Genomic DNA, 12,135 nt, shown 5'->3' with positions numbered 1-12,135 from the left:
GGTTATTTTGAAGTTGGGAAAAAATGGAGTGTTGGGTGTGTTAAGGCCAGGGTGAAGAAGGGCTGGGCAGTGCTCTTCTAGAAAAGGATCACCCAGCACCAACCTGCTTGTCTTCCTTGCTTGGTAGAAGTATCTGGGTGTGAACAACAAGAGTCATATAGAATAGTGTTGCTGTATCTGTCACAACTCGTTCTACCTAGTAACTTCTGCCCATTCTCTGACCCTTCTGCCTCTTTTTTTAAAAGATGAAATTATGCATAATTTAAACTCTAAGACCTAAATGTCAAGCAAGCTTCTGCTTGCTGGTCACAGGCCCCAATCTTCCTGAATACTGATACTTGTTTGCATCAGGACATGGAAAGGAAGCCCATGCCTAATTTGCTACCTTTAAACTAAGCCATTTCCTAAGTTTAAAAATAATTGAAAAGTTGAGCCAGTTTTATTAAAAAAACCAAGAGTTCAACTCAACTGAAGGTGACAGTGGGACTTACTTTATTTAAAATGTTTAGACCTTGCTTTTAGGATCTCTAAGAGTCCTCATGGAAATTGCTATTAAAAGCATAACCTGCTGAAATCTGGGTAAAGGACAAGTTGCCCAGTTTCAAGGAAATGTTGGGCTTTTAGAGAGCAGGAAGCATACATGGATAGAAACTTTATATTTTTGACCTTGGAGTCAAATCGTGAGAGATTCAGTGTTGGTGTGTGGCTGTCCCATCTGTATATGGAAGCTCAAAGTAAAAAATAACCCACTGCAGGTAACTTAGGAGAGCAACTGTTGAATCTGGGCAGGTCTCTTTCCCTTCTGTGAAATGCTGAAAGCCAAGCTGTCTAACTGGATGGAGCCTAGGTAATGTGAGCTGGTAAAGGGTGTTGAGAAAGTGTTAAAAAGTACCAGGCTTTTCGCGCATGACTGTAAGGAAAAGTTTACAAACGTGTCAGAGGAATGGATGAGTGGTTTATGTGGTCTTAACTATAGGTGTTCCAAAAGTTACCCTTAATGTCACCATACATAGTAAAATGGGAAATTGTGGCTAAACATACCTTTATTTACAAAATACTTATTACAAATGTTTTTTACAAAGAGGTAGCCAACACAGAGAAGTGGCACAATCATAGCTTACTGAAACCTCAAACTCCTGGGTCCAAGTGATCCAGGCACACACTGCCCCATCTGGCTAATTTTTCTTTTTTTCTTTTTTGTAGAGATGGGGTCTTACTGTGTTATTCAAATTGGTCTAGAACGGGCCTCAAGCATTCCTCCTGCCTTGGCATTCCAAAACGCTAGGATTACAAATGTGAGACACTGCACTGGGTGGGAGTTAGATTTAATAATAATTTCTCTATTAGTTAAATAAGTTTAGCTTCCAGAACAGAAAAAAAAGTTTTAAAAGTTTCAAAAAGCTCTGTAGCATCACTCACTGGTGAGGTTATTCAGCAGCACTTGTTGCTTGTCTTGAGATATGTTTCACCTAGAAGAAAAAAACGCATTTCTGCAGACAAAGGTGTTTGTTAAGTGCTGTGTGCCGTTTGTGGTTTGCCAGTCAGGTGGGACCTCAGACGTCACACCACCTACGTAGGACTAGCAGCGAAGCAAAACGACGGCGGCCAGGTCTCGCCAGGTCCCGCCTTCTTTCGTTCACTTTCGCCCCACCCGGTTTACGCAGAAGGGTAGGGCCGAGGTCTGTCTGGCCGGAAGGGGCGGGCCATAGGAGAGCATTCTTCCTGCTCTCAGCCTGACCCCTACGCTGCTGTGCCTGCGGGGGGCGCGCGAGCGACTGGATGACGTCACGCAAGGAGAAGAGGCGGGGCCCGAGTGGGTGCGCAGGCGCCATAGGCCGTGTTTGGGGCGGGGCGCCAGGGTCTAGACGTCTTCCTTGCGTCACTCAGGAAGCCGGAAGGAGGCCTGGAGCCCGCCGACTTGCCGCGGAAGTGTAAGAAGAAAGTCTGTGAGCTAACTTCTGCCTCCCTTAACGAATCTCTTGTATGCTCAGGTGTGGGCGTGTGGATTGAGGAGGGGCCCATCTTCCGAGCGGCCTTGGATGTCGGGCAGAAGGGAAAGGCGGGGCCAGCAGAAGTTAAAATACGACTCTTCTGCATTTGTAGCGGATTTCATTTACTTTTGTATCTCAGGATGAAATGGCTTTTAGTTCCATATTCTGGGATACATTAGTTTAATCATATTGCTGTCCTTACAACTCTTCTCCTTGGCAGGAAGGGAAGGGGAAATTGGCAGTGAAAATAATACATTTGGAACCTATAATTCTGTCCCAGAAGGGCAGTTTTGTGTGAAATGCTTTGAATTTTTCCAAAGACTGATCTGCCTCTTTCTTCTGTGTCCCAAACTCCATAGGATTTGAATCAGAGAACATAATTTGCAATGGGTAAAATTTAGAGTAGAAGCTGGATAAAACATAGATCTGGCCATAAGGTTAGAAAAACGCATATCTGGGACTGAGGAAGATGAGTCAAGAGAAATCAGGTAGCATTGGTGACTCCATTTTGGGTGGGCTGTATTAGCATTTCAAAGCAGAGGAAGGGACAAAATAACATCTGGGAAATGCTTTAAGACTGAATGGGAAGGCTGTTGGCAGGATTCTTGGTGTGTCACTGGCTGGTGTTAATAATTCCCTGATACTGCTTTGTTTCTAGGCCCCTGCTCAATTATCTGGAGCTGAAAGATGCATCCCAGGGAAGGGAACTGTGGCTAGCTAAGGAGGTCATGCTTGATGTCAACACCCAGCCCTCAGGTGTTGGTGGCAGTTGCCCAGCAGACCCTGGGCATGGGAAAAAGACGATGTCCACCTCGTGCCATCTGCCTTCATCTTGCAGGAGAGGTGCTGGCAGTGGCCCGGGGACTGAAGCCAGCTCTCCTCTATGATTACAACTGTGCAGGGGCCTCAGAGCTCCAGAGTTATCTGGAGGAGCTGCAGGGACTGGGTTTCCTGACCCTGGGACTTCACATCCTTGAGATTGGAGAAAACAGCTTTATTATCAGTCCTGAACATACATGTCAGCACTTGGAGCAGGTGCTGCTTGGTACCGTAGCCTTTGTGAATGTTTCCAGCTCCCTTCCTCACCCTTCTGTCTGCTCCTTGGACCAGCTTCAGGACTTGAAGACCCTTGTGGCTGAGACCATCACACATTTGCAGGGGCTACAGAGAGATGTGTCACTTGCAGTCTCACCCAGCAGGCTCCATCCCTCAGACTTGAATCTCTGTACTGTATTTGGGATCCTCCTCGGCTACCCTGTCTCCTATACCTTTCACCTGAACCAGGAAAATGACAACTGCTTAGCCCTGACTCCACTACGAGTATTCACTGCTCGGATCTCATGGCTCCTAGATCAACCCCCAGTCCGACTCTATTCCTTTAGTGTCCCAGAGAGCTTGTTCCCAGCTCTGAGGGACATTCTAAGCACCTGGGAGAGGACTCTCAGAATCCGATTTAGGACTCAGAATGACTTTGCTGACCTCAGCATCTCCTCTGAGATAGTCACACAGCCAGCTGTGGCCCTCTGACTTTAACTCTCCTCCCGTGTAGAAGGTACTTATAACTGATCATCTTAGGTTGGGGATGGTATATAGGATTTGTTCCAAATGCTACCTCCTAGTGTCTTAAGTGACAGAATGGTATAATCAATTGGTCACATATGCAGAAGGCATGGGTATAGGTGATGGTGGTGGTGGTAGTATTGGCAGTATGCATTTGCCCTTCTATACTAGGAAGTCATCACTGGATAAGAGGAAAGTGAAAAAGCAAGATGGTGGAGGACAAGTAGTACTTTTATGAGAGCCTGATAAATATACCTGCTGTAAGTGGATAATGTCTGCCAGAAAAGTAGAATAAATATGGGCTCTTTAGCATGTTTATATAGTCCAACTGAATTTGATTGAAGAGAATAGATCAGTATGCTTAAGTGATGTGACACTTGTGATGTGATATATCATTCTGCAATAAACCAAGAGTTCTGAGGAATAATCTGGTCAGGTGAAGTTTATTTACAGTTGGTTACTAAAATAACAAAGATTGTCAGAAATCCCAATTCAGCTTGCTATATCTCTCTCTCAGATAAAGAAAAAAAAGATAGAAAGAAAAGAAATCCCAATTCAGTTGGGGAAAAATCCAATCTGTAAAGTTGCCAGACCTGAGTTTTTCACTGAGTTGCTTGTATCTAATTGTCACCCAAGGTAGCTGTCACAAGTTATTCAGCTCATCAGGTTGTCTTTGTTGGCCAGGAACACTGCCAGTGCTGTGACAATCACCACCATCAGCATCGGGAGCCATTGACCACATTGCCTCTGTGCAGAGGGTGAGGGAGGCAGAAGAAAGCAGCCATGAGTTGGAAGATAGAGATGAAGGCAAAAATAATTTCCCTTCTTGTTCTAGTCCAATAGAAAACTTTGGGTTGGTGGAGGAGAAAAAGCTTTTTACTTCTTACTTTCTGTCACTTCCCTTGGGACAAAATCACTTTACCAGTGGTCCCTGGCCCAGGGAACCATATCCAGCAAGATCCTGATACTTAAATGCTGATATGAATAATCAATAACTCAGAAAAATCACATTGTCTGTTCATATGCCTCAGCTTTTTTAAAAATTAAGATGGGGTCTTGTCTGTCTGCCTGGCTGGAGTGCACTGGTGTGGTCATAGCTTACTGTAAGCACAGACTCAGTCTCCTGAATGGCTGAAGAGACTACAAGTGTGCCCCACTGTACTTGGCTAATTTTTTTTTTTTTTTTTTTTTTTTGAGACAGAGTCTCAAGCTGTCACTCTGGGTAGAGTGCCGTGGTATCACAGTTCACAGCAACCTCAAACTCTTAGATTTAAGCAATTCTCTTGCCTTAGCCTCCCAAGTAGCTGGGACTACAGGCACCTGCTGCAACACCTGGTTATTTTTTTGTTGCAGTTGCCATTGTTGATTGAGCTGGCTGGGGTTCGAACCCGCCACCCTCAGTGTATATGTCCAGCACCCTACCCACTGAGCTATGGGCGCCGCCTAATTTTTTATGGAGACAGGGTCTTGCTTTTTTTTTCAGACTAGTTTTGAACTTCTGGCCTCAAGTGATCCTACTGCCTTAGCCTCCCAAAGTGCAAAAATTACAGATAAGAGCTACCATACCTGGCCTGTGTCAGTACTTTTGATCTTCATTTGTCCTTGCCACCATGCTCACCATAGACTAAAAGAAACCCTTTCATATTTTAGCTTACAGTCTTTCCATTCAGGATCAAGAGTACCATGAAAGTTGGGGTTAGATGTATTTCTTTTCATGGTTGCCATTCTATCACTATGGATTTTTTTTCCTAGTCCCTAGACAACCAGTGACACTCTGTCAGTATAGTATTAAAGCAAGTGCAGCGGGCTAGCTGGCCCCATGTTGGCATGGGCTAATAAGTTTGCTGTGTAAGGCTTGGCTGAAGAAGGGATTGTCCCACTATCATCAAGGGGGTTATGGGTGAATAGACCCTCTTACTGTGGGAGGTGGCTGCTGGCTCTGTTTCAGTTCTTCTCGACAGTGCTGCAGCTTACGCAGGCAGGAGAGATACTCGTCACTGAGGTTGTCTAACTCTGAATGTAGTTCTCTGCACTGGGGAAAATATCACCAAGGTCATCTCCATCACTTTTGTTTAGGACAGAGTCCAGGAAGAGGAGACTATCCTGTGTAAATTACTCCTTCATTTATTTGGCATTTTTACCATTATCTTCCCTTCCCAGTCTTGTAGATTTGAATTTGTCTTTCTACTGTCTCTTCCAGTTTATCTGGAATGTATTCATTTAAACAATTGATTACAATGCATATTATTATATTATGTTTATACATGTTAAGTTCTTTTATGTGACAGTGTGAGTGCTTTGCAAATGGGGGACACCAAAAGGTGAAGTTCTTAGAGCACAAAAGACCTAGCAGTGACCTTAGTACAAGTCTCTTTTCAGGAGCTAGTTGCATACGAATTCTTCCAGGGACATGTACATTTGTGGCTATGGAGAAAGGAAGAGTATTGTTATATAAAGCTTTAAGATACTCATTATGGGACAATGTTTGAGAAGTTCATGTTTATTAAATTGTGTTTGAGTTTAGGTTGACTTTCTAAAAGGTGACTAATAAAACCTTGAATAGGAGTTGGTATAAATAAGGAATGGAAGAAATCGACAAGTGAATCCAATAGCAAAGACATTTTATGTAGGCAAATGAATACCTGCAGGCTCCCAATCACAATTTAAACTTTGAAATCCTAGTTGTTTGTCTCCCAGTTTCCCCTGTCACTCTGCAGATCAGCCCCTCACCATTTGAGTTCACCTTCTCACCTCCTTTTCCTTGGCCTGGAGCTGCAAAGTCGCCTTTTGCAGCTGGTCTCTGAGATCCCAGTCTTTCTCCTTCCCTGTGCCCTCAGGTTCCACTTCTTTACTGACGGACTTTGGACTCCACACAGGCAAAGCCTGATCTAAAAAAGTAGCCAAATTCTTAGTGAGAGTGAGACTACCACTCTGAGGAAGGGCCTTGTCACTGAGTGAGAACCCTGGGAGTCAGGGAGTGGAGGGAAAAAGGTCAGGCCTGCCCTTGGCTAGACTGAATAGAATGGAATTCTTCAACATAAGAACTCCCACTGGGAACCTGCTCAGCCTGGACAGACAGCAGGAATTTGAGCTCTTTGCATCCCCACTCTTCTCTAATGTTAGATAATTTTAACGAAAGTTACTAATTGAATTCTTTGCTTGTATGTCACATCCTGACTAGTTTGTCAAGTAGGTTTGCTGGATGCTTCAATAAAACCCCATTTTCCCTTAATGTCCTCATTTGAAAGTTGTGAAAATGGGAATCATATTCTAAAATGTATCTTGTAGCCAAAGATGGACTAGGAGTCAGATGTTTTGGGTTGTTGTCTTAGCTCTGTCTTTAACTTGTGTGACCACAGGCCTTCGTGTCCTTATCCATACTATATGGCCATACTGATTTCTGTTTTGTTTATTATGTCATATCCAGTAATTGTGAGGAGAAAATGAAGGTCATGTGTATTGGGTAAGAGAAGTGCTATTGCTCCCTTCATCTACACCATGAGAAGCTTGGGTGGCAGACTCTACAGCCAGGAGTGAGGTGATTCTTGCCTGCTACGTGGTTGGGGCTGGGAGATGGATATGAGTTGGAAAATCAAGTGTGTAAAAATTGACATAAAGTCTTGAGTTCAAAATCAATTTATTGAATTGTTCAACACAGACATATGCTTTCAGAGAGAGGAGAAATCCGTTTTCATGGTTTATTTACCTCAGGATAGATGATTAACTAGTTGAAATGTCCTCAGAGCCAATATTAGTCCGTAAAAAGTTCCTCTAACATTCCTGACTTAGACTCCCAGGAGGTCATATAGTCCATCCCCCTGCCTACAGGCAGGGAAGGAAAGAGCACCATCTTAGAATTTGTGGTAGTAAATTTGCTGACCTTTCTTTGTTAAGAGATACTCCTGTTCTTGAAGCTGTAAGGATTGACTCTGAAGCAGATCTGTTGGAAAACACAAGGAACTTGTCTATGCTAGTGTAATTACTATAAAGAGTCTCTACTCAAACTCTGCTTTTCACCTTAATTATTAAAAATGTTTCTTTCTGGTATGGGTTGAATTTTGTGCCCCAAATTTATATGTCCCCCTAGTACCTCAGATTGTGACTTTATTTGGAGATAGGTGCTTTACAGAAGTGATTAAGTTAAAATAAAGTCATTAAGATGGGCCTTAATCCAAATGACTGGCGTCTTTATAAGAAGGGAAATTGTGGACACAGATATGTCCATGGGAAAGATGATATGAAGAGATACAGAAAAGATGTGTCTTTGCCATCAGCAAAGCCAAGGAAAGCGGCCGGGGATAGAACTGTCCATAAAAGCCCTCAGAAGGAACCCCTGCTGGTGACACCCTGAATGTGGACTTCTAGTCTCTAGACTGTGACACAGTAAATTTTGTTTTTCTTCAAGTAATCCAATCTGTGGTACTTTGCTGGGAATATACCATCCTTATATCTCTTCCTATTGTGTTTTTATCTTCAAGTCTCTGCTTAAATGCTACCTTAGAAGAAAGGCCTTCCTAGATAACTATATAAAATAGCAACTGTTTCCCCTTTAACCTGCTTTGCTTTTCTCCACGGCAGTTTTTATGGCCTGATACATATTTATTTGCTTTTGGCGACTCTACAGTGGACTTTAGAGCTTACTTAGAATGTAAGCTTCCTAAGAAAAGGAACTATCAGTTTTGTTCATTACTGTATGCTCAGTGTATATATCCTGAGCACCTGGTCCTTAGGAGGGGTTCAGAGGATTTGTACTGAATGAGTGAAAGCATGGTTTTGAAGGGACTTCCTGCTTATCCAGCTCCCACCCTGTAGGCGCTCCATGTCCACCACGTTCTTCCTCCCTTTCCCCTGCAGTTACTCTGCTCTTGTGCTATTCATGGGTGTTTGCTTAGAGCATCTGTTGGGTATCAAGAGTTTAAGGTGGTGGGCAAATACAGGGTGTCCTAAATGTCATGCACACAAACAGCGAAAATGGGAAATTGTAGCTAAATGTACCTTTATTTACAAAATATTCATTACATAATTTTATAAAATATTTCTCTACTTGTTGACAGACATGAAAAATATAAAATATAATATAGGATATGAGTTTGTTAATTTTTCCTATTAATAATGACCTTTGGGACACCTGATAGTAGAGGGATTAAGTAAGTCATGTCCTCCCGCTTTTCAGAAATTGTCAGATTTTCTTCTGAGATGTAGTCCCTTTTCCTTTCTGGTCCCAACATGAAGTCTGAAGTAGATGGAGGCATTTGTGGTATGAGCTTACTTTCTAAGTCATTCCTAGTGACAAAGGTGTATGTGACATTTCATGTACATAAGTTAGCATATATAGAATGAGAACTACCCTAGGATACCCAATACTTTTTAAAATCTGCTATTCTAGGGGAAGTGTAAGTGGTCATCATTGGTATGGAAGGAGAAAAGGAAAGAAAAAAAAGAAAAAAGGCTAATAGACAAAGCTATGTAATGACCTTGCTTCATAAGAGAAGAGTCTGAAAATGCACAGAGGTAGAGGATATGCTGTGAACTGGGCCCCCAATCCCTCTTCTGGATGCCTTTGGTAGACCCGGAGCCCCAGAGTACCAAAACCCCACCTGTACCACTTTCAGAATCTGTAAGGGAACTTACTTTGCAACTGTTGTACTCTAGTCTCCAGGGCAAGTTTCTCCTCCTCTGACTTCTTTAGTTGGTCTGAAAATGAAATAAGGCAAACCAAAATAGAAGAACTCAAGACTTAACTCCCTATGTGGGAATGAAAATGAGTAACAGGTGCTGTCTTGTCTGTGGCCTCTAAGAGATGAGAGATGCAAGTTGCTTTATTTGTCCCCTTTCTGAAGAGATCAACCAGAAGGCCAAGTACCTTGAATTTTGTACTTAAAAAAATTAAAAAAAATTTTTTTTTTAAAAAGGAGGACCTTGGAGTTGAATTTTGCACTTTAATAATGTTGCGTTGAATTAAAGATTGCATTTGCACACTACCTATTCCTCTTTACCAGCTGACACAGGCTGTGACTGGGAGACAGACGTTCACTGTGCCTTATGTTTCAACTGACCTTTCCCTTTCAAATTAGGAATGTGGCCTTGATGGGGGTAACTGATGTGGGAGCAGCTATGATCTGGCCCAGAGGGATGGGCTGGAAAAGAGCTCAAACAACAAAATGCTCTAGTACAGTGAAATTAATTTTCAATCTTGGATGATTAAAACGGCCCTGCCTCTCCCCTGAGGTAAAATGAAATCATAAAGCTAGCCAAGCAAACAAACAAGAGGCGGAGGCCTTTCTCTCCACCCAGCTGCTTTATTCTTAGCTCACTCAGCCATGCTCCCATGCTCCCATGGCCTGCAGGGAGAAGGGTACCTTGTAGGTCCTGGGTATCTGAGCTGCACAGGTCTCTGTCTCCTTGTAGGCTTTCAATCTTGGCCTGTAGTTCCTGGTGCTCATTCTCCAAAAATTGCAGGGCCTGGTTCATCTGTAAGTCTCTGCTGTCTGCTCCCTGGAAGGGGAGGAGGCAGGGCCAAACCAGAAGGAGGTCAGTGCTGGGGTGGAGGTTGGGGGCAGGTCCCATGGAAGAAGAAAATTGTAGAAAATTACAGAATTTTAGATACAGAAGGAATGTTACGGAAATGGGAAAATAGGGAAGTTTGTTTTTTTTTTGTAGTCTTCCACTTGTTCTGCTCTGTTCCTCATTTACATTTATAACAGTGCATTAGACATCTGATATTCCTAAGGGACTTGTGGCTTGACATATTAGTAAATCACTAAATTATTTTGGAATTCCAATTCATCACTTTTCTAGATGTTTTCACTTTCTCTTCTCATGTTAGTGCTAGCAGTTTATTTGGGGGTGGGAGTAGGGCCATTTTTCACAAAGAATTAAGGTCAAAAAACCCCAAAACCTTCATAAGAGCTGCCATATAGCTGTTGAGAAGAGAACAACAAAGATTGAGATGTGAATGGGATAAAGAGGAGCCAGCCAGGCTCACTTCTGTGATCAGGCTATTTTCATGTGAGCTATTCTGATCCCTGCTTCAGGAAAATTGTACAGGTCAGCTTTTGAGGCGGAGCCTCAAAATTTCAAACTGGGTAAGTAAAGTTTATACGAAATAATAACTAACATTTATTGAGTGCTTCTTTATGCTAGGCATCGTGCTAAGTACTTTGCATGGATTGCCTAATGCAGTCTTTACAGTGATCCTGTGATATAAGGGGGGGGGGTAGTTAATTTTTCCAAGGTAACACTTTGGCAACTGATGGAACCCTTGAGAATGTCAAGGGTCTAGTATAATCACTTTGCATTGGCAGATGTGTCAGTTAATATTCAACCTATAAATAAATCAGTGACATTCGTTCTGTGGCAATGGTGGGCAGTTCTGAGCTGGATGTTCCATGAGGATGGAGGAGAGTGGGTTGGTATATAACATTTGTGGGCTGACTGAGCTGGATGTTCCATGAGGATGGAGTCGGAGAGTGGGTTGGTATATAACATTTGTGGGCTGATGAGTATTCTAGCCTACTCCTTTGTATTTAGGTGGTTACGATTCCAGTGAACACCTAGTTCATTTGCATGAGTGGTACAGACAGCCTAGCTAAACTCAAAATTAGATTTCAGAGCCAAAACAGTGAGTTTGGTACAAAGTGGACAGTGAGTGAGGAACTGAAAGCCAGATGCTCCCAGCTGCCTGGAAGGCTCCCAAGCTGGGAGCAGCTTCTCACATCACCATCCCTCTCCCCACCCCAGTGCCTGGTACCTGCAGTTTGGACTGAAGCACGTGGAGCTGGCTCTCCAGCTCTCTGTGCTGGCTCCCTAGGGTTCTCCAGTCCTCCTTCAAAAGTTCATACTGGCGCCTCCATTCTTCACACTTTTGCTCTGCCAGGGCGAGGGAACGCTAAGGGAGATCAGAGAGGAGGGAGTTCAGGGGGTTGTGCAGCTGGCTCCCTTGCTCCCCCGATGGCCCTGGGGTCCCCAGCCTCATACCTGTGTGCTCTGTAGCTGCTGCTCTGCGTTCATTTTCTCCTCCAGCACTTTCTGCAGAGACTCCTTGGCCTTCTGCTCATAGTTGTTTTTCTGGTCTTCCATCTCCAGTAGCACCTTTTTCATTCCACAAGGGGAGTATTTCTGTAAAGTTGATGCAGTTCAACAAATACACATTGAGCGTCTGTGTGCCAAACACTGAGGTGAGATACAGAAATGAAACGAAGTTGAACCTCACCCCTAGAGCAGAGATACAGTAACCTGGTGGTGGGCATGGTGCTGCCAGCCTAGAGCTGGCAGGGAGAGTCCCACAGGCAATGTGAGAGGTGGTGGGGGGCAGGGCATAAATAGGCAGTGCCCTAGGCTTGCTTAGGCCTTTTATAGGCCTTGAAATCCAGTATGTCCAAACAGAACTCATCTTTGTAAACCTGTTCCTTTGTCCTGGGCTTCCTGTCTCAGTGACCAGCAGCATTACCCATGCAATCTCCCAAGTCTAAACCAGGGAATCAACTGTAATTTCTCTCTTTCTCCCAGTAATTAGTTGGTTATTGAACCTTGTCAACATCCTCATACCTGTCTCCTCTCTCTCTCTACTGCTACTTCCTTAGTT

General features: G+C 43.5%; 2 protein-coding genes across 5 annotated transcripts in view; one reads left to right on the top strand and one right to left on the bottom strand.

Moving 5' to 3' along the window:
- Positions 1-1,892: 1,892 nt before the first annotated feature.
- Positions 1,893-12,135, top strand: part of CUNH1orf74 (chromosome unknown C1orf74 homolog) — a 20,439-nt gene continuing 10,196 nt past the window's right edge. The window contains exons 1-2 of one of the 3 annotated variants that reach the window (XM_023519490.1): positions 1,893-1,946; positions 2,650-4,056. In XM_023519490.1, coding sequence (XP_023375258.1) covers positions 2,727-3,518 — 792 coding nt within the window. In that variant the 5' untranslated portion in view covers positions 1,893-1,946; positions 2,650-2,726 and the 3' untranslated portion in view covers positions 3,519-4,056. Of the gene's footprint in view, positions 1,992-2,649; positions 4,057-12,135 lie in introns of those variants that run through there. The other 2 variants (XM_012811861.2, XM_023519489.1) reach the window with 2 other exon arrangements.
- Positions 4,057-12,135, bottom strand: part of TRAF3IP3 (TRAF3 interacting protein 3) — a 22,993-nt gene continuing 14,914 nt past the window's right edge. Inside the window, exons 9-16 of one of the 2 annotated variants that reach the window (XM_023519488.1) lie at positions 11,529-11,669; positions 11,302-11,439; positions 9,911-10,046; positions 9,183-9,245; positions 7,432-7,491; positions 6,303-6,439; positions 5,470-5,583; positions 4,057-4,298 (exon numbers count right to left, since the gene is read on the bottom strand). In XM_023519488.1, the coding sequence (XP_023375256.1) occupies positions 4,206-4,298; positions 5,470-5,583; positions 6,303-6,439; positions 7,432-7,491; positions 9,183-9,245; positions 9,911-10,046; positions 11,302-11,439; positions 11,529-11,669 (882 nt within the window). In that variant the 3' untranslated portion in view covers positions 4,057-4,205. Of the gene's footprint in view, positions 4,299-5,469; positions 5,584-6,302; positions 6,440-7,171; positions 7,492-9,182; positions 9,246-9,910; positions 10,047-11,301; positions 11,440-11,528; positions 11,670-12,135 lie in introns of those variants that run through there. The other variant, XM_012811841.2, reaches the window with a different exon arrangement.

Source organism: Otolemur garnettii, unplaced genomic scaffold (genome assembly GCF_000181295.1).
Source record: "Otolemur garnettii isolate 467f Iridium unplaced genomic scaffold, OtoGar3 scaffold00178, whole genome shotgun sequence".
Classification (NCBI taxonomy): Eukaryota; Metazoa; Chordata; class Mammalia; order Primates; family Galagidae; genus Otolemur; species Otolemur garnettii.
The sequence above is the reverse complement of the archived record's forward strand: the minus strand, read 5'-3'. Positions and strand labels throughout refer to the sequence as shown.